The sequence below is a fragment of the Cervus canadensis genome, chromosome 32 (genome assembly GCF_019320065.1).
Source record: "Cervus canadensis isolate Bull #8, Minnesota chromosome 32, ASM1932006v1, whole genome shotgun sequence".
Classification (NCBI taxonomy): domain Eukaryota; kingdom Metazoa; phylum Chordata; class Mammalia; order Artiodactyla; family Cervidae; genus Cervus; species Cervus canadensis.
Genome location: NC_057417.1, coordinates 34,020,529 through 34,041,775, shown reverse-complemented (window position 1 = coordinate 34,041,775; position 21,247 = coordinate 34,020,529). Strand labels below are relative to the sequence as shown.

Sequence of the window (21,247 nt, the reverse complement as noted above, 5' to 3'; positions counted from 1 at the left end):
TGGGCAAAGATGCCAACTTAAACAAAGCCCAGAGTCCCAGGGCCTCGCTGACTTGTTTGTACAGAGAGGGTGAGGCCCTGCAGGAGTATTTTTACCCTGGTGAAGGCCGGGAGGACCAGGGCTCCTCTGGGCCGCTCCTGACCTGAGCTGGAGCCCGTGTGCCAGGGCGGTGGACAGAGGCCTCATCCAGGCCGGCTCCGGCCGCCGTGGCCTGGCTGCAGAGGGCAGCAGGCGCCGGGGACCCCCGCCCGCTCCCAGGGTCTCCAGCGGGGCCTGCCCCGTCCTGACAGCTATGGGGTGACTGCATAGAGGACCCCAGGAGCCCCAGGAAACCGTGGGTTTAGGGCCCCAGAACAATAGGCTGTGAACACCATGCCGTGGGGAGGGGCCCCGGGGGGAGCCCCCCAGCGCCTTGCCTTCTCCGGCACCTCCGTTGTCGGGGAGAACCCAGAATAACCGAGGTTTATTTTTGAACTCGGCTTCTTGGGTCAAAAGGCAAATGAAAACAAGCTTATGTCAGGGGTTTATTTTAAAAAGCAATTTCCAAGAAGTGTCCTGGGGCCACGGCGTGTTCGGTCCAGTCCCCGCACCTCAGTGACGACCCAGGGCGACCAAGGACATGCTGGGCAAAGAGGCAAGGGGACGCAGTGGCCCCCCACCCCCTGGGCCGCCAGAGAGGACCCTCAGGGTCGGTCCACCTTGCACGGCCTCCCGGACAAGCCCAGCTCTCAACAGACTGGCCAGAAACGAAGCCAGGCCCCACATGAGGCCTCTGCAGATGCCGCGAGCCCGCGCATCCATCAGCGCTCTCTCTGTGCCAGGCCTGGGCCGCCTGAGAGCGTCCGCCCTGCCCCGCACAGCTGCCCCGTCCTGCCCCCACCCCGCACAGCCACCGCCGCAGCATAGCTGGAAGGCCCCTCAGGCCCCCGTGGCTTCCCCAGGGGCCCCTGATAGTCCAGCGACACTACGCGCTGTTCTTTGTGACTCTCTGCAGTCACCAGGGGTACGTCTGAGGGCCTCTCACTGGCCTGTGGCCTTTGGGGAACCAGTCAGGCCCCCACTCACCCGCCGCGTGGACGGGGCAGGGGTCCCCCAGCGGGAGGCCCCAGAGCGGCCGGAGCCCCCTCCCCGTCTCTTTCCCTCCTGTGGCCTTTGAGCCACAAAAGGAGGTTTCTTTACCCTGTGTCTCCCAACACCTGTCCACAGTAAGAGTGGATTTCAAATGGGGGTCACCGACCGTCTACACTGGGTGGCCTTTCCGAAGCCGGCGGTAGGGGGCGGGCGGGGAGAGCGGGGCTGTGTCTGCCCCCATCCTGCGGTCTATCTTGGCGGTCAGCGGGGACGCGGACACCCCTGGGGAGGCTCTGCGGCTGGGACAGCCCTCCTGCCCTCGTGGTTAAAGGGGGTTCGCAGCTGGTGGCAAAGGGGTTCCTCGAAGGAGAGGGGGAGCCCCATGGGGCCACGGGTGTGGGAAGGAGCTCCTCCGAGGTCAGCACTCCTGACACAGGCAGGAAGTGGGGAGATGCGTCCACCTGGGCCAGCAGCAGCCCGGGCAGAGAGGGGCCCCACCAGCCGGAAAAGGTGCGGAGCCGTCGTCCATCCGTGCCCCGTGGGAAGGACCAGGGCCGTTACCTTGAACGTTCGTTTGGGGAGTCCCCTTCAGTGGAGGGTCCCCGTGAGCTTTAGTCACAACTTGGTCAAACAACTTGATCAGCCTTGTGTAGAGAGGCCAAGTGGAAATACAGCTACAAGTAGACCTCTTCACTGGGGCTTCCCTGATAGCTCAGTTGGTGAAGAATCTGCCTGCAATGCAGGAGACCCCGGTTCGTTTCCTGAGTTGGGAAGATCCCCTGTAGAAGGGAATGGCTACCCACTCCAGTATTCTGGCCTGGAGAATTCCATGGACTGTATAGTCCATGGGGTCGTGGAGTTGGACAAGACTGAGCCACTTTCACTTTCTTTCAGGCATCTTCACAGGGAGATTACAGATGGCTTTGATGTGCAGAGTAAGTTCTGTGTCATTCACGTTTTTAATGCTTACACATCACATTTTCATTCTCCAAATTAACACTATACAATCTGAATCTCCAGGGGAGAGGATGCAATTCCAGAAGTCTAACTGAAAAGAATCTGTCACTTGAATGTGATAAGAAGTTCCCTCCCACTGGGAATGATGCTCAGCGCCCGTGGGGATCTACTGATTAGAAAAGTTGCCAGCGCTTTCTAGAAATGGGACGTCCTACTCTCCTCAGAAGGGTTTCCTCTCTGGAGACCTGGACTGTCGTTGATGAGGACAGACCGCAAGTCTTTATTTATTCATGCACGACACGTCCACCCAACACACACCCACGAGATACCTTCTGTTCCGTCGCTCTGCCCAAAGTTAAAAGAAACCTCATCCACCACCTGGGTTACCTCATAGATGCTTGTTCCCCATGTCCACGCCTCCCAGGGTCACGGCTAATGCTTCTGATGTGATATAATGAAAAGGTTTTTTTTGGGGGGGGGTCATTATTTCTATTTGTACTAACACGACCTAGACGTTTTCTCTGCCGTGACTGCAGTTCTGACCTGGCTGTGTGCACAGTGTAGGGTGTGGGGTCCCCGCCCGGGAGGGGCATTGAACGGCGGGGGGCACGTTGGGGATGGGACGGGGGAGCACAGCCTGAGGCCCAGACCCCGCAACCCTCTCCCGCCGGGGCCCCCGCAGAGCCGGGGCGGGGCTGCACCCAGGAGGCCCGCAGGCGAGACTCTGCACTCAAGACCAAGGACCTGGGGCCTCGCTCACCGCGGCAGAGACGAGACATACCAGGAGAAGGTCATTTAAGGCGAATTTTAATCGTTTTATAAAAGTCATATATACAAAACATGTTCAACTACCCACCGTGGCTGTACAGTACACTTTTTACACTGCGCCGCGTGTTTCTCAAGCCGGGACACAGCGTGAGCAGAGGCCTGTCCCCACCGCTGGGGCCGGGCGGCGGGGGCGGCGTGGAGCTCAGCGCCAGCCCAGGGAGAGCCCTGACCCCGTGAAATTTCCTTTCCGAGTGTGAAGACCCTGGAAGAGCTCGGGGCTCCGTCCCCGGGGACGCTGAGCCGGGCACTGTCCTGGCCTGGCCTCTGTGGGGTCCACTGTGGAGGCTGAGCCGAGGACGGGGCGGGGGGCGTGGTGGGGGGCGGGGGGGCGGGCGCACGACAGGAACCTCCTGGCTGCTCTCGTGTCAGCAGAGACCACCACACCGGCCCGTTTTCAGCTGGCTCGAATGGACCGAAGAAAAAGACATTTGGAATGTTTTCTGATTTGTGTTAACAGGTCGAAAGGTAATGCCATAATATTTCAGAGACTCAACAGAGATCTATTTTAAATTTCTCGATACCGAGGCCGGTGGAAGAGTCTGACAGTTAAGGAGACGGGGGGTGGCCCGGCATCACAGGCTGCCCTCACGCCCTCGGCTCCGGCTTCCAGACTCGCCGCAGGCTCCAGCCACCTGCCTGCAGGTGAACCTGGAAAAGATGCCCAGGCTCAGCAGGCGGCTGGGGTGGGCGGGGAAGCGTGGAGCATGGGCTTGGTCAACCTGGCTGTTGGGTCAAGCCTGTGATCCGAATTCTCTCCACCTGGGTGACAGCCCTCTGCCCACTGTGGGTGCCAAACTCTTCCAGGGCACCTTGACAGCCGGGGGTGGGGAGACCTTCTGGATCACCCCAAGGCGGCGGGAGGCTTCCCTGGGGGCCAGGCACTGAACAGAGTGGGTGGGGCCCCCACCTGTCCCCGGTCAGGGCTGAGGCTGCACACTGCAGAACAGGCACCGCGCGCCCAGTCTCCGCCCGAGCAGCGGGATTCTGGAGCCAGCTGGAGGGAGGAGCGCCTGCACGGCCCCGGGAGCACCAGGGCAGGGAGGGGAGGGCCTGTCTACCCCGACCCGGGGTTGCACTGTCAGCCGCCCCAACGTGGACTCCTGTCGGCTCCCGGGGGCACACGCAGCCCACACCCCCGTGGTCCTGAAGGATGCCTCCTAGACTGAATAGCTGGGCTGTGCTCACTGCAGGGATTGGCTTTTGAAAGCACAAGAGAAGGGGCATCCACGGCTGATAAAAGGGCACCCGAGTGACAAGCCTGGAACCGATGGATAGACCAGGACGGCAGGAACCCGTGCGGCTCAGCCCAGCCGCTCGCTGCCGGCCCAGAGGAGATGCAGACCGGCTCAGTAGCCCAGAAGCTGCCCCAGCGTGTCACTCGGGTGTTACCCTCCCCAGCCCCCCACAAGAAAACCCGCACCTCCCTAACCCGCTCAGAGGCAGGGCCGCCAGTTCCAGGTGGAGCCAGGCATGCGCTTCCATGAGGCGAGCCACGAGCCGCAGCCTTTGGGTCCCTATAGGAAGAGTCCCATGCCCCAGTCAGCCGGGGAGGGCCCTGCCGCCCCGCGAGGGCTGTTTCGGGGCAGGGATCTTGTGGTCTGGGTCGCCCCACTTTCCCGCCCCTGCTACACTCAGACACGGACTCCTTGGAAGGTCCTTCCTGCTGGGATACCCGAGGACTCCCGAGTTCTGGTGACACCATGCTCCTCCTGCTATCTCGGGGCCGGGAGCCTTCACACGGGGAGCCCCCACGTGGAGCAGGGCCGTGGGGTGTCCAGGCTCAGGACCACCGTCAGGGTCGGCAGGCCGAGGCAGGCACCGCGGGTGCTTCAGGCAGTATGCAACCTGTGTCCCTCGAAGCAGGTTTTCATCTGGGAGACACCAGCACAGCGTGGACACCAGGGCCACGTGGAGCCCCCCGCGAACACGCAGCCCACGGCAGGCCCAGCATCAACCTCGCAGCAGGGCCCTATCTTTTCCTTCGCATGGAGCTCCCCGAACTTCCAGGCATCACTCAGGAGCGAGGCTGCAGAGCGCATCTGACGGACCTCAGGGAGAAGCTGGTGCCAAAGAGACGGGGAGAGCTGTCAGCCCCGCCAGACTCCTGGACCACATGCAGCACCTGCGGCACCGTCCTCCCGAGGCGGCTGACGGGCACAGTGAGCGTGGGCCTGGGGGGCCTCCACGGCTCTGCTCCCTGGCTCGCGACCCCAGCTGCAGAGAGACCACCCAGGAATCCAGGGCTGCGGACCCAGAGCGCCTGCGTCACCCTGCGGTCCCACCTCTACACACGGGGAAACCGGGACCCAAAGCGCCAGGCCCCCAGGCACGTGGTGAGGAGCGCACGCTTCTCTGCAGGGGCGGGCAGGGGGCTGCCTTGCCCACCGCGGGCCGCTGAGGCCCCATGCATGGATGCACACAGCGCCTCGCCGGGCGACGGCCACGGACACTACGCACGTTCCTTTTCTGGAAAAGAATCCGGGTGCCGCGAGTTGTGCTCACTCTGTGTCGCTGGATTCCTGTTTCCTGGCAGCACGCTGACCCCACAGGGTCCAGAGAAGGAGCTGCACCTTCCCTGGGCTCCTCCGGCCTCCCGTCTCCTGGCACGTCCACATCCATCCCAGGTCTCCGCCGGCAGGTGGGCTCAGGGCCTCCCTCGCACACACGCATGTGTGTGTTCCTGCCGCGCCCCCCGTCCTGACGTCGGGCTCCACAGGCGTCCACACAGAACCACGTTGGTGACAGCTCTCCTGGTCGCCTCGTGTCCCAAGCGTGGAAACAAGAACTGTGGTCAACAGGTAACGAACCTTCAAGGACCGTCCGGGCTCGTTATCCACGGGCTCTGAACTTGGGGACTGAAAAATTTCATGTTGGCTTTGAATGCCGAGTGATATTTTCCATTAACAAAAACTAAGGATTTATTTTAATAAATATCCAGAGATTGAAGGTGGTCAGATCGTCAAACCAGCCCCTCCTGCTGATGCTAAAATGCCGTGCGTGGTGCAAGCCATGAGCAGTTCATTCCGACCACTCTTGTCCCGACATTGCTTTTGCCCATGGTGTCAAGTCAGCAAGCGTCTGTTCCCAGGATGCCCGAGTTAGTCGGTCAGAACTAAGGATCTTGTTTCAAGATGATTTCCTGATCTTAAGAATTGAAATAACCTGACTCATTTTTATCAAAGAAGTAAAAAAAATTACAAGAATAAGGAGTCTAGAGATCTCTATAAATTACAAAGCTATAATGCAGTATCTTTGAGACAATTTCTCTACAAACTGAAGTTAAAAAAAAAATAGTAAAAAAATGCACATGTGTCCTTACGTGTGAACAGTGTGACTACGAGAAGAAAGTCTTAGTTCGAGGAAGTTTATTGTTACATTTTTGCAATAATAGATGAGGCAGACTATCCCCTGCTGCTCCAACATCTCAAAATAAAAGACAGCAAATCACGGATAACAGTGAGATTAAAACAATACAAAGGCCTAAGGTTTGGGAGAGAAGTGACTATAACCTATGTGTGGAAAGACTGCAGATGGTTTTAGCTGAGCCTGCGGAGCCGTCCGTGTCTCTGACGAGCACGGATCCTGGAATGGAGGGCAGAGTGCCGTCACGCCTGCTCGGCTCAGCACAAGGATGGCTCCTGGCTGCAGGGGAGGAAGTGGGTCGGGTCTGGGCCGGGCCCTGGCTGCCAGGCCACTCAGTACAGTCACGGCTCCTCAATACGAACTCGCTCTCGGGTCTGAGAGTGAGCCGGCAGCCACGACAGATGGTCTGAAGGACAAACCGCGCTCGCTGACCGGGTGGACTCCAACTCGCCAGCAAGCCGTTCACAGACCCTGCACCAGCCACACCGACCTCGGGGGCCGCCGCCTCTGCCAGCGCGAGGGGTTTCCAGGTTGGCGGGAAGAGCATGGATCCGGACACGCGTGTGCGACGGGAGCCTGTGGGCGAGGGGCGTGAGGCCCGAGGACAGCGGGGTCTCAGGATGCCCGGATGCAGTCCATCCAGAGGGTTCTGTCTCCTTTAAACCTTGGTCACTGGCCCCGATCCTGGGCACGTCCTCTCGGTTTTCGAAGAGCCACAGGAAGCAGGACAAAAACAGCAACTTTTCTCCAGCCAAAGAGCCCAAACCCCAGCAAACATGGACAGGAAGTCTTGAGGGCCCAGAGAGAAACAGGACTTCATGCTGTCTCCTCATTAGACACTGGTATAACACGGATGACTCAGAAGTGGGTTTGCCCTCCCCTTCCTCCTGGGCCAGCATCTGCCGCGAGTGAGATCAGTGTTTGTCTGCTGGTGAAGGTGAGGAGGACCCCTGCGGAGACATGGGCCGGGAACACGGGGCCTGGGGATGGGCCCTGAACCACAGGCGCGTGCTGGGCCCCTGGCAGAGGAAGGCTTTTCCCCTTTCAAACGCCGGACGGGTCCTCAACGCGCTGGACACCGGTGAGCAGAGCCACACACGGCGGGGACTGGCTTGGAATGTGATGTGTTTTTAAACCCAGTGAGAGACACCTGGACAGGGCAGCCGGACACGCTCACCGACGGTTGGGTTCGCCGGCGCCCGTCACCACTCACAGCCTCCGCAGCGCCCCCCGGAGGAGGCCGCGCCCAACAGTGCTTTCTGCTAGGTGTGCGTGTTAGTGGGAGCGAGGGGCCGTGATGGGCGCCTGGCGTCTAGGGAGGCAGGAGAGCCTGGAGTGTTAAGGCAGGTGCTGCGGGCCCCGCCGTCCGCTCTCAGCGGGCCCTGAGAGGAGGGGGTGCTTGGCCTCCTCCAGAGACGGCAGGCTCCCTGAGCCGACCACAGGCTCCCCGAGCTGACCACACATGTGGGAGACGACTGGGAGGGGGAGGGCAGTCCGCGAGGCCAGCTGGTGTGAGGGCTCTGCTGAGGGGCGGGGTGGGCACAGGGCAAGCAAGCACCACCCGCCTCCCCGTGCAGAGGGGAGGGGGAATCAAGGCAGCGCCCAGCCCACACCTCCCACCACGGGCCGTGGCCGATCGGATGGGCGGAAGGCACAGGTGTGGGGGCGTTAAGGCAGGTCCCCCCGTGGGCGCTCACTCCCACCCTCTAACCTGACAGCCGGGGCCTCTCGGGAAGTTGGCACCAGAGACTGAAAAGGCCATGCGCTCCCTCGGGGAGGTAGTGGTGGGGTCCCCCTGAACTCAGCCCGCACTTCCCCACCTCCAAACCCCCAGGACCCCGCCAGGCAGCGCCCCCGCCGAGGACTCACGAGCTGGAGAGAAGAGCCACCCTCAGAGACGTCAGCGTTTGCGTCTCAGTCACTAAAGACAGAGTGTGCGTGCACACACACACAGTCCCCGACTAAACTGTGTCAGAAAAGGAACAGTTTCTGAAAAAGAGAAAGCTGTGTTATCAGGCGTCACACGTTAACGTCAAAGTGACCGCTGGACTTTCAGTAGTTTCACGAGTCCCCGGGATTCAGTAGCTACGTCCACGTGTCCCGTCCCGCGGCCGAGCGCAGGCCTGGCGGGCCTCGCACCCCGAGCCGGGCGTCCAGGGCTCGGGGTAGGGACCACACACAGGTGGGCAGGCCTGGCCCGCGGCCGGCAGGAGCAAGGGTGGCCCCGTCACTGCAGCATGATGTCCTTCAGGTTTTCCTGCAGGATGGTGTCCTTCACGGCGTGGAACACAAAGCGGATGTTCTCGGTGTCGATGGCGGTGGTGAAGTGGTGGAAGAGAGGCTTGCTGCGGTTCCGTCTCTTCCGGTCGAAACACTGGACCAGGAAGCGCTGGACGTCCTCCAGCCTGTGCGGGTCGCCCTTGAAGTCGGGGAAGTGCTTCTTGATGCTGACGGTCTTCACCTTCTCCACCAGCAGGTCCATCTTGTTGAGGAACAGGATGATGGAGACGTTGAAGAAGAGCTTGTTGTTGACGATGGTCTCAAAGATGTTCATGGACTCCAGCAGGCGGTTGGTGCGCCTGTCCTCCATGAGGACCTGGTCGTACTCGCTGGACGAGACCATGAACAGGATGGACGTGATCCCGTCGAAGCACTGGAACCACTTCTGGCGCTGGGACCGCTGGCCGCCCACGTCCACCATCTTGAAGGGGATCTTCTTGATGACGAAGTCGTGCTCCACGATGCCCTTGGTGGCCTTCCTTGCCAGCAGGATGTCCTGCTTGCTCGGGAAGTAGTTCTGTAAGATAAGGTCAGGAGGCGTTGGGGAGAAGGGCGTGAGAAGACGGGGATGAACAGACGCAGTGGAAGGAAAGTTACGGGGACTTCTGCAAGAAGTTGAACCAGATACCAGAACCAACTTTCACTTACAAGAATGTAAATTCGCCATGAAACAGAGTGAAGGAACCAAGTGGCTCATTTCAGAATGAAGCGGGGGCTCACCAGGCTGAGGAAGAATGAGCTGGACCCTCAGGTCAGGCCCCAACCTGAGATCTCGTCTCCTTTCTTCTCCATGCGAAACGACCACCGCTTTTCCTCCTGCATCTTAGCTACCTTTCTATTTTTCTAACTTCCAGGGCACATGCATTCCAAACCCTGACTCTGAACTGACTTAACTTAGGTTTTGCAATGCTGCTTAAATTTAGCCTGCAATATATTTAGTATGTTATTCTTGGAGAAACCTTTTAAGTCTTCAGCAGCACACGGGCAACGGCGGTCACTGGAAGCCCTTTGATGCCGCCCTGGTCCAATCCTCCGCTCCTACACACCAGCTCCCAGGCAGCCCCTTTGCCAGAAACCCCAGCAGGGAGGCAGCCTCTCGGCCCAACGACCCATCCACAAGGTAAATGGGGGAGAGGGGAACGTCTCCAACAGCGCTGGAGACGGGAGAAGCCCCACAGGGGAGATGCTCCAACCAGCCCAACAGACAGGCTGAAAGCAACAAACAGATGGAAGGAGAAAGCTCCGGGTTAAAAGAAGGCCAAGTGCTGTGGACCGGCTGCGCCGGATGGACTCGAGACAGCTAAAGTACAGCAGCATCCGCAAGAGAACCTTAGTGGGACGACGGGGAAGGTCTTGAAACCGCCTGGACGCTGGCTGATGTTAAGGAATGAGCGCGGTAACGGTGCTGTGGTCTCTGGACACCAGGCAGGGCTTGGGAGGGCAGCGGGAGCCCTTGCCCCGGGGGCTGCTCTGGGCCGCAGGCATGGGTCACAGGCTCTGGGCATGGGGGTCTCACTCACCAGTTGGCCAATCCGGTCCAAGTTGTCCAGGAAGTACTTCACCGATTCGCCCTGTCGTGGAGGAGAGAAAAGTCACGGCTCAGTCTGGACTGAGGACCCTGAAGTGGTGAACGGGAGAACTCAATCAGGTGACGTGTGTGATGCTCTGCCTGCGTGTAGACAGGAAGGCCAACTGAAAAGACTAACAGCGTGGATGTGTTTTCCAAAACAAAAAACAAATTAAAAGCATTTTAAAAATGCAGTTTCTCTAGCTCTGATGCCCTGGTTCAAATTCAGACTGTGTTTTTCTTTTTCTTTTCCCCAGATTTTTTTTTTTCAAAGCTATGGCGAGAATGCGGACTCTCTGACCAGGTGGGTCCCTCCCTTTGCAGACGGGAGCCAGCCGTGAGACTCGGCTCCTGTGGGTGGTTTTGCTCCCGGCAGGGCCGGCCTGGTGCGCTCCAGGCTCATCTGTTATTTGAGAAGCTGCACATGACAGAACACGTTCCAGCTTCTAGAAACAAGCTGAAGTTCTGTTATGACGTCACGTCAGCACCACCTGACTTACGGGGCAGGACCAGGAGCCTCTGGGCTGGATTTCCGTGGATGGATGGCCAGTCTTTCTCCAGCCCCTGGGCATTTCTCTGGACTGCACGTCGACACAAACTGACCGATCGCTAGCTAAAAGTGACCGTGCAAATCGGTCACTGTCCTGTTCTCGGAGGAGTGAGCTAGCTGACACTGCGGCTCTCTGGGCGTAAGGAAGGTTCAGAGGACCTCCAGTGTCGATTAAACGAAGCAAACAGAGGAAGTGGTGAGTGAACGGGCGAAAACTCCCCATATAAAGTGGGACGCTGACAGTTACACCCCGCGTGCCCAGAGGACTCAACTTCCTGCAGGATTCACCCTGCGCCCCACTGTGCAGACAGGGCCTACCCAGGATGGCGGGGGCGGGGCCCTCCCGGGGAAGCCACGCCAGCCGCGCTCCTGACAGCGGGCGCGCGCGCGCGCACACGTGCACGGCGCAGACATCCTGGACTCGGAAGGAGGAAGCTCATAGGAAAGGCTCCGGACGAGAGCGTGAGCTGGTATGGCGTCATGTGGAAGCCCCTGGGCCCTCCCCCACCACGGTCTCCGACGGTAAAAGGAAGGAACGGGGGTGGACTTCCTCTAGTGAAGAACCCACCTCTGGTTTCGAGGAGGCCTGTGGCCACGTGGAGTAGAGCACGTGTTTAAGGGACGGACGCTTCTCCAAGGGCAGCACAGACCGGGACTCGAGGCAGCTCCGCCCCTGGCGTCATGGCTGCCGGGGCACAGGCAGGCTCTGCCCGGGAGCCGGGGTGGGCACCCATGCGCCAGCCTGGCCCCACCTCCCCCATACACGGCTCCTCCTCGGGGGCAGGCCGGGCACCCCTTCGCCGAGCGAGCTCCTGCTCCGTCTGCACGTCCCACCTCCTCCCGGCAGACAGGAAGCAGCCGGAGCGAGAGCTGACGGCCCGCGCACCTGGTCCAGGGCGCCTTCCTCCCTGAAACCCCCGTCTCTCTCCTCCTGCCACTGCTCACTCGGGGCCTCGGGGCCCGACGAGAGTCCCCCAACCCGCATCCGTCCAGGCGGGGCGGCGGGGCGGCTCACGGTGCCGGCGCTCCTGCCTGAGTCAGGCCGGGGTCGGGGTGTCTCAGCCTGCCTGGCCACAAAGCGTCCTGGCAACACCGATGCCCCGGGAAGCTGTGATGTGGGTGCAAGGGCGGAGCCCCAACACAGGGGTGCGACGTGGAAACGCGCTCATGAGTAAGCATGTGCTAAGGAAGAAAGGGAATCACTCCCCTAGTCTGACTTTGAACATTTCCAACTACTGAGCTTGAAATCAGGGTCATCTCAACGGACCTTACAACACACCGAACGCTAATATAAAAGGACCTTTATGGCTTCTTTTCCCACCAGGATGGTCGGCTTGATCCTCTTGGCAGCTTGTCTCACTGCCTCAAAGGGAGCGACTGTTCACGCCTGTGAACCACAGGACGAACGGACTAGGATGAGCACCTTTATGGGAACAGTGTTAGGTGAGGCGGGAGGGCGCCAGGCCTTCTCTGGATGGCTGCTGGGGTAACGTGAGCTAACAAAAAGGAATAAATGGCAAGTGGGCTTTTCACAACCCCTCTGTCTGCCCGTGATCTGACCCAGTCTCCCACGCTTGGCTGAGTTCTGGTCTTTTCCGTCAGGATCACAGGAGAGGTGTGTGCACGGAAGAGGGCCCCCCGGGGTCAAGAACTGCTGGCAGAGGCTGTGCAGGGCGCAGAGCGAGGGCGGGGAGGGTGGGATAGGCGGGGTACAGGCATGAAGGTGGAGGCCGTGGGAAGCAAGCCACACATGGTCACCAGGGGAACGGCCACCAACGTCCACTTCGGGCCAGGCGGCTCTCCAGTCCCCGGTCCTCTGTCCACACCCGAGCCGTTCCTATGCTCCTGTACTCGGCGGAATTAATTCTTAAATTCTAACACAGGGCTTGTCAATGGTGAGTGTGAGGATTCGAAAATTTAGCTCATTCATTTAGACACAAATGGGAAAGACAAAATTTTAAAACAGCTGAATATTAAAAACAACCTCATGTGACTGCAGCCTGCCAGGCTCCTCTGTCCACGGGATTCTCCAGGCCAGTATACTGGAGTGGGGGGCCATGCCCTCTTCCAGGGGATCTTCCTGACCCAGGGATCAGACCTGCGTCTCTTAAGTCTCCTGCGTCGGCAGGCAGGTTCTTTAACCACTGAGCTACCTGGGAATGACGCATAAAAACAACTATTCTAAAGGTCAGATTTTCATTTCTGTTACTTAACAGACACTGAATTTAAGACTTAACTTCCATTTAATGGAACATGGCTGCCTATCGCCTTTCTACATTTTGGGGAATTCACATCAGGACTGTAGCCTCTGCAACGCAGCAGCCAGAACCCAAATCCCAAGTCTCAGCGGGGCCATGAGACGCGCATGTGAAGAAGGTACAAGCAGAGCAGGATGAACACCTAGACGCCCGTCGCCAACATCCGGTCCACCTGCTGTGTGCCCTGCTCTCTTCCTCCCAGTTCACGGCTGAGCCCTGAACAATGTGGGTCTGAACGGCATGGGTCCACTGACACGCGTTTTTTTTAAAACAAACACCTACTGCATGCTCTGAGTTCGGCTGACTGTAAAGGTACACCTGGATCTTCGACTGTGTGGGGTCAGCGCCTCAACCTCCAAGCTGTTCAAGGGTTACCTGCATATACTTCTTTTTTAAAACCACTTGAGAGGAGGCTGTCCATTTACCCCAAAGCTTCAGCGGACACGCCCCAGCAGCAGGGCACCTGCGTCCATGCCCACGGCAACCCAGCAGCCCATCCTCCTCCAGCACCGGCTTCAGTCTGGAATCGAGGGCTGCATGTAGCTGTCCGCTCTCCCACCTCCTTTAATCTAAAACACTGATCTTTCTGAAGAATGCAGCGGCTCCCCTCAGGAGGCGGCCTTTGTGACATTTCCAATCTTTACCAAAATGGTTTTCCAGTCAGCACAGCAACCACTGGTCTAGCGGACGTTCTACTGTAAAGGAGAGCCCTCCCTTCTCCCCTGTTTATCTGTTACCCACAGGGACTCACAGATGCTTTTATTTCTCAAGGTTTGCAATCTGCAAAGTCATAAGGACTGTTTGAATTTGCAGATCATAGAACTGCACACAAAGTCCTCAAGAATCTATAAAAAAAGCTAACACTTGAGTCAAGAAATGAGTTCAGAAAATTCACAAGATACGAGGTCAACATACAAAACCAAGTGTATTTTATATGCGAGCCTTAAATAAGTGGAATTTAAAATGTAAAAAAAATTTCATTTGGTACTAACATATTTAAGAAAATTTTTTTGTTTTGTGTTGCAGGGTATGTTTTGTATGTTGAAATAACCACAGACGCACAGAAGTTGCAAAGATGGCAGAGAGGTCTGGTGCACCCGTCATCCCGTCCCGTGGCTCCCCTTATGTCATTACAACACAGCCCAGTCAGGGACTGACACGGGTTCACGCGTGTGCGTGTGGTTCTGTGCACAGCTGTGGATTCCCGTGATGCCCCAACCACCTCGCCCTGCTCCCCCCAATCCAGACAGAGATCTGATCCACCAACACAGAGGTGCCCCTCCCCTCCTCTGCCAGTCCTCGTCGCTGGCAGACACTCAGATCTCAGGTCATCTCCACGGTTTACAGTCATTGGCTTGTTTTCCGTATAGTTTTGCCTTTTCTAGAATGTACTTTAAGTGGAATCAGGCAGCAAGTGACCTTTTGAAGTGTGGTTTTGTTTTGTTTTTTAAACTCAGCAAAATGCCTGGAGATCCAACCAGCTGCTGTGTGTATCGACAGTCTGTCTTCTTTACTCCTGAGCAGTGACGTCTGGTATGGATGAGCCATGGCTTATTTAACCACTCACGGATCTGGAGACATTTTGGTTGTTTCCACATTTTGGGAATTACAAATGAAGATGCTATCGACATTCACGCACAGATGTGTGGACACAGTTCTCATTTCTCTGGGATGAATGCCCAGGATCGGGCTCTCTGGGTTTACAGTAAGTATAGTTTTTTTTTTTTTAAAGAAACTCCCAAACTCTTTTCCAGCATGGCTGTATCACTGTACATTCCCATCAGTGATGTACAGGGGTCTAGTTTCTCCACACTCTCACTAGCCTTCGGTATTGATGCTGGTGTTCCTCTTCTAAGAGCTGTCTCAACAAGGTTTTATCAGTAATTTGTGTGTCCCTTACTCTGCGATGATCCAGTGGGTCATGATGTTGAATGTCTCTTCATGTGCTTGTTTGCCATCTGAATTTCCTCTTAGATGAAATTTCTTTGTATCTTTTGTCCATTTTCTACTTGGATTGTTTTATTCCTATTAATTGTAAGCATTCCTTAGACACTCCAGATATGAGTCCTCTGTTAGATATGTGGTTGGTGAGTACCTTCTCTCATCTGTAGCTTGTCTTTCCATCCTTGTAAGAGGGCCTTTTGCAGAGCAAAAGTTTTGGATTTTGATAAAACCAAAATTGATTGTGGTGTCATATCTATGAATGCTTCAACCAACAGGATCTGTCTTGGGGGACATACAGATGGCAGGCAAGCACACGAAGAGACATTTCACATTAGGGCCACTCGGCTAGAGGAGCACGCGGCCATGCTGTGAGAGGAGAGGGCCGCGCGGCCGGGAGCTGAGGGCAGTCCTGGGAGCTGGGTGCGGTCCCCGGCCAACTAGCAAAAAAAAGATCACGGTCCAGCGGCTGTGAGGAAATGCAGCCTGCCAGATACGGGGGGAGAGGAGGCAGCGGCCCCCACTCTGGTGCTCTCGCCCGGAAAACCCCTGGACGGAGGAGCCTGGTGGGCTGCAGTCCATGGGGCTGCGGAGAGTCGGACACGACTTCACTTTCACTTTTCCTTTCATGCATTGGAGAAGGAAATGGCAACCCACTCCAGTGTTCTTGCCTGGAGAATCCCAGGGACGGGGGAGCCTGGTGGGCTGCCGTCTATGGGGTCGCACAGAGTTGGATATGACTGAAGCGACTTAGCAGCAGCAGCAGAGATGGGGGAGCTAGGAACAGCTGAGGAGCTCAGAGGAGGCTGCGGCCCCACCGACTCCTGAGCTCAGCCTGGTGAGGCCTGAGTAGAGGCCCTGTGTGCTCCGGGCGGCAGGGGTCCTGCTGCACACTCGTGAGACAGTGCGCGGGTGCTGCTGTCTGAAGCTGCTGCACTGTAACCATTTGTCACCCAGCAGGTAAACCATTAATGATTCATTTCTTCAGGCAAAGCCCCGTAAGCCATCAGAGGGAAGGCCACATCCCCAGTGGGTATGCTTGCATTAGCAGGTACTGAATGCCTGCTGGTGAAGGAAGATGTGCATTTTTTCAAAGCTGAGACCTAACATGAGCTTAAACATTATTTCCTTTAAAAACTCAGTGCATTCCTGACCTCTGTCTACTATCGAGGGCCTACAGAAAAGCCTGCTCCTCCCTCCCCCACCATCAGGATGGCACTACTAAGAAATGACATCTCCTTCTCCTTGCAATGGAGCTGCCTCATCAACATAAAATAGAAGCATTAAAAACCTAATACATGTCTGAAAAATCTCTTGCTTAGGCATTAGTCCTTAGCTAACTCAAAACAAATGAGATGAGTCAGAATCTGGTTTCTTCAGGCTTTTTATGGAAAGCCCTGTATTTTCACTAACTTATTCAAATAACCCAAAGGAAAAAAGCCTCCAAAACACAATAGCTCCCAAACCACCGATATTTACCATAGTAGAAATTAAACCTGAGAGAACTTAAAAATACAAAGACATGGGAGCACCCACCCGGTGAGCCGCCGTGACGACTGTCACAGTGTCACCAGGCCTCTGGAGAACCCTGCCCCACACCCTGGGAGAAGCAGGGTGAGAAAGGCGAGTCACGTCTCAGGATTACCATGAAGGAGGCTTTGACCTCGTGGAGCCCTTGGAGGGACCCCGGGCCACACTGAGAGCCGGGGCCCTAAAGCCCTGGTGCGGTGTACCAGCCACGGTGCTCTCAGGCACAGTCGCCAACGCCGCAGACAACCCCAGGTCGCGCACGCAAACCGCAGCACCGTGAAAGGAGAGAAACCCTGGGAGAATCGGCAGGAACGGACCACCGCCATGGGCCTCAGCACGGTGAGTCTCCAGACGAGACGGGGCGAGGAGACGAGTCGCTCACGTGGAGTGTGAACACAGGCGTCGCTGCACACCACACAGCCGTCGTGGCAGCGGGGAAGCAGCGGGGAACGAGGCTGGGAGGCAGCACGGGGGGAGGCCCGTGTGTTTCCTGAGGGGCCGTCCCTGCTCTTCCCTGCGGTCTGTGCTCTGCCCCGAGAACCCTTGAGAGATGACTAGGACGATAGTAAATGGTGAATCAGTCAGGATTTCCTAGTAAAAGAGACGTCACTTTTACCCACATCATCCAGGTTCACCTCTGAGTGGTGCTGCCTTTTGTGACATCCCCGAACGCCAGGGAAGCCTGGTGTGCTGCGGTCCACGGGGCCGCAGAGTCGGACGCGACTGGACTGGACTGAAACATCCCTGGTCAAGCCCAGCTCTGCTGGCACACAATGGGACTCGAGCTGAGCCTCGGAGTGCTTATCAGCACACGTTCGCTGAAAAATCTAATCCTGTGGGGAATCAATCCTGTCGGTCTTTCCCAGACATGATGGGAAGCACAAGAGCTTCTCCACCCAGAAGTCCACACTGATTTTCCTCACTTCTCTGCTCCAGAGACAGCCCTCTGCCGTGATGGCAGGTGGGTGACCACGCTCACAGATGCCACGTGAGAGCCTGGGAAGGGCCCTCCCAGCACACACGTCCCACGAGTCCCCCGGAATCATCTTTCAGAGCCCGACACTGTCCCTTTAAGTCTTCCCAACCCCCCTCCTCCAAATCCATCTCCACTTCCTTCTACAGGCAGCTTATCCAGGGAGCTAAGTTTAGCTACCAAATGCTAATCTTTCCTCCAGGGACAGCCCATGTCTTTGCAGGAGGGGCGGCCCTGGCAGCCCAGCACTCGCTTTGGGAAGAATCAAAAGGGAGCAGCTGCCAGATCCTGGTAGGAAGTGGGGCTGGGAGGGAGGGGGCATCTTCTGGCCAAACTGCCCCTCACTCCGGCTTGTCCCACCACGTCCACGGTCTCAACAGGCTTAGCCCAGGCAGTCCTCATGGTTCACGTCTCGTCTCGGGACAACTTCTCAGTTTCGACTCAAAGCTATAAAATTCAGATGGAGTCACAGTGCAGCACAGACCTCAGGAGACCCAACTGGCTTCCCCCATCACCTGGATATCAACCGTGGGAATCCTTTCCGAGCTCTGCTTCGGGAAGGAAAGAAAGAGTACCTGCTCATGAGTTCACGTGAAGTTCAGGCCCCCAGGAGCAGTCCCCTGGCAGAGCCCAGCCCCCCGCCCCCGCAGCGCTGCAGGACGGCTGAGCTGGTGACAGGTGAGACTTCACAGGAGTGGGAGCAAAGGAGAGAGCCCAGCGAGCTTTCCTGTCTGATGGTGCTCAGGCTGCAGAGAAAGGGGGGGCTTAAAGGGCTGCATGCCCCCCTCAGCTAATGGAAGTGACCGTGCGACTCCCCGGGATCATCTAACTCCTAAGGACAGATGATCCCCACTCTACAGCGCGTGTGCTTCCGAGACAAGCCTGTCGATCCGAAACCCAAATCAAACTTCACTTGATTTACAATCTGGATACTATTGGTTCTTCTTTCCTGTTTACATAAATTTGCTTAGAAAAAAAAAAAATCATGGATAGCTGCCAAAATGGACTTCTGGAAAACAAACCACCAGCAGGGTTGTGATAAAAATGTGGACAGACAGCAGCTAGGACTGCATGCACACTTTCTGGAGTGGTTGGTACCGACCAGCTCTTCACTTCGGTTCAGTTGCTCGGTCATGGCCGGACGACCACTTAAAATTCAGCTCCAACTGAGTCCACCTCGTCCCATCTGTCAGCCGACAAAGTGCCGGGACGTGAGAGCAACAGGGGCCGTCCAGCTGCCAGCAGTGTGGCCACTCCCGGAGCCCGCGCCACTGACCGCCTCACCCTCCTGCGAGGAGCTGGGCCTGCCCTCACCCCACCACCCTAACGACAAAGGGAAAGCAGCGGAGAAACCCAGGAAATCCAGACCTGCCAAAAAATTGATTTGGGCACCACAGAGCTGTGCTCTGAACAGAGCATCCACTCCTGGGAGGAGCCCCAGGGCCTGCGTGGTGCTGGCTAACACGGCTCACGGGTGTTTGGCGTGTCGGCCGTCGCAGACAGGCAGGTGGCTGGATCGGCACAAACCGCTCACCCAGCTGGACCTCAAGGCTGGTAAGAGGCCCTCGGTGCCTGTGCGTATCAGCACCTATGATCTGATGCAAAACAGCAGCATTACCCCATTCTCCAGGCGAAGAAACCGAAGCTCTGAGATTAACTTGCTCGAAATCAGAGCAGCCACTCAGCCCCCAGGCCGGGCTGTCTCCTGCACGAGGCTGTGCTGTAACTGACCAGCCTGCGGGGCTGAGCTCAAGTGCACTTGCCACGAATCAAGTTAACACAGGGATGGGAATCCCACTCCCAACACGAACGCTGGGGAGATGGAGGCAGGGCAGAGGGGACGACGTCATGTGGATGCCCCTGGCCCCCGCGCCGGGGTCAGGGCGCCTGCAGCTGGACACTCGCATCCTCCCCCTTCTCGGTGGAACAAAAGGGGAAGAGAAGGGCTCAAAGCAGCCCTCTGTCTGCCAAAGCCTGACTCACCCGTGGGCTCGCCGCTTGGCACTGGGAAGCAGGAAAAGGCAAGCTCTGCGCAGGGAGCCGGGGCTGCGGCCGGCAGGGAGGCCGGGAGGCCAGAGGCAAGGAGCCCCGGACGCTCCTGGGCCGCCCAGCTCCTCACAAGGGGCCATTGTGCCCCATCGGTGGCCGGCAGGTCTGGCCCCGGGACCCTGACTCTGCAGGTCGTCTGGACCAGAGCTCCTGGGGGCCGCCTCTCTGCCCTCAGCCGAGCCTCTAGCTTTCTGCTGAGCAGAAGCGAGCAGCATCTCGGGAGAGACGCCCCCCTCTGATCACACAGAGCGGCCCAAGTGCCAAAGGAGGTTCACAGGAGAGACGCGGCCTGCAACGCGGGACAGGATGGGACCGCGGGACGGGAACCGTGGGGGTGTGCCCTGCTCGGCTTGATGACGGGGGCCCGGTCAGCGTGCGCGCATCACCTACGTTTATGTGCTTTCTCTGGCAGAGAACACGCGGCGTCCGGCACAGGGAGCCCACGAGGGCTTCTCCCTTTGGCCGGGCCGACTGTCTGAGCAAACGCCTCGTCTGGAACAGCTTCTCTGCACTCCCTCAGCTGTGGAGTGGGGTGATGCTCTGCAGACGTGCGCTTTCTCTTCAACCCTACGTGGACCCGTGACCTAAAGCTAGCTCGACACAGAGGACTGCTCCCAGACACCTGGAGACGGCTGCCACAAAAACATGTGCGTTTCCCAAAGAGAAGTGTCATAAAGAAGATTCTGGAAGCGGGCCCTGACTGCTCCTGTGATGTAGTTATTACTGGGTCATGTCGTGATACTTCAAAATTCAGCACTTTGACTAACTACTCTTAACCTAAAAAAAAAACAAAAACTGCATCGGTAAACCTCTGACGTTAAAAAGGTTATGTTACAAAACAAATCAGGCTGAATCAATGATCTTGTTTTATTCAGGTTCTGGTGAATGATTCAGAGGAGATGATTCAATACCAGATCAGCCTGTCAAAACCACCTATGAAGTGACGTGCAGTTTAAGACAGAGGCCGAGTCTTCAGACACTCCGTTGTGAGCCGATCCGCCGGGCGCGGTGGAGACCCACCCTTGGCCCGCACCGGGCGGCGGTCACTGTCGGTTGCTTCCCGGTCGGCTCCCGCCTCTTTCCCCTGCGGTGGGAACTGGGATGTGAACCAGACGTCCAGTTGGCTCTCTTCCCTCCAGAACCGGAGCCGGCCAGGGAGAGCTTCGACCCAGGGCCCCCATGAGCCAAGTGCCACGTCCCAGAGGGTGCTGCTGTGGGGCGGCCACGAAGGTGTGGAAACCCCAGTCCCGGCCGCTCTCGGGGTTCCTCCTTAGAACAACATCGGGGATTTGCTCAGGAGCAGAGCCAAACGAAACGTAAGCCACCCGCAGCCTGGGCAAGCGGGGACCTCCTGGACAAAGGGGACATTTGAAAGGTGTCAATAAATTGCTTCTCAAAACAACATGTTTTCCAGCGTCTCAAACGGGGAATTTTGCTTGATATTTCAAAAAAAAAAAAAAATTTTTTTTTTTTTTAAACTCAGTAAATAAGAGGGTGAATTGTAGGTTATTTCAAAATCTTGCTTCTTGGAACCTGGGGAAGACACATTTTATCACGTTCGGCACCAAGGGTGAGCAGACCTAGTGCCTTTTTAAGAGGCAATATTTATCGAGAAGCCAAAGGAGAGATCTGTATGGCCTGCCCGCAACACGGGGACGAAGAGGTGTTCCAGCCTCAGTGGGGCCACGGCGACCAGCAATGAGAGCAGGGGGACGCCTCCGACACGGGGTCACTGCCGTGACGCGCAGCACTGCTCAGTTTACTGGGAAAGACAGACTCACTCTGCCCTTCCACCAGAGGAATCATCGAGCTCATCATCATTAACAGAGCCTCCTAACGTCTTACGTAATGTTGGGTAAGAAGGAAAGATGGGAGACAAA

At 57.3% G+C, this 21,247-nt stretch overlaps 1 protein-coding gene and 1 long non-coding RNA gene across 4 annotated transcripts in view; one reads left to right on the top strand and one right to left on the bottom strand.

Moving 5' to 3' along the window:
- Positions 1 to 2,818: 2,818 nt before the first annotated feature.
- Positions 2,819 to 21,247, bottom strand: part of GNA12 (G protein subunit alpha 12) — a 73,314-nt gene continuing 54,885 nt past the window's right edge. For both annotated transcript variants that reach the window (XM_043454820.1, XM_043454821.1), the window contains exons 3-4: positions 10,020 to 10,070; positions 2,819 to 9,016 (exon numbers count right to left, since the gene is read on the bottom strand). In XM_043454820.1, coding sequence (XP_043310755.1) covers positions 8,447 to 9,016; positions 10,020 to 10,070 — 621 coding nt within the window. In that variant the 3' untranslated portion in view covers positions 2,819 to 8,446. The remainder of the gene's footprint in view (positions 9,017 to 10,019; positions 10,071 to 21,247) is intronic.
- On the top strand, positions 9,388 to 20,769 carry LOC122432744. Of its 2 annotated transcripts, XR_006266951.1 has the most exons (4): positions 9,388 to 9,619; positions 13,901 to 13,960; positions 14,332 to 14,579; positions 20,243 to 20,769. It is a non-coding gene; the product is annotated as an uncharacterized LOC122432744 (long non-coding RNA). The 2 variants fall into 2 exon arrangements; XR_006266950.1 differs by lacking the exons at positions 9,388 to 9,619; positions 13,901 to 13,960 and having other exon boundaries at positions 14,202 to 14,579.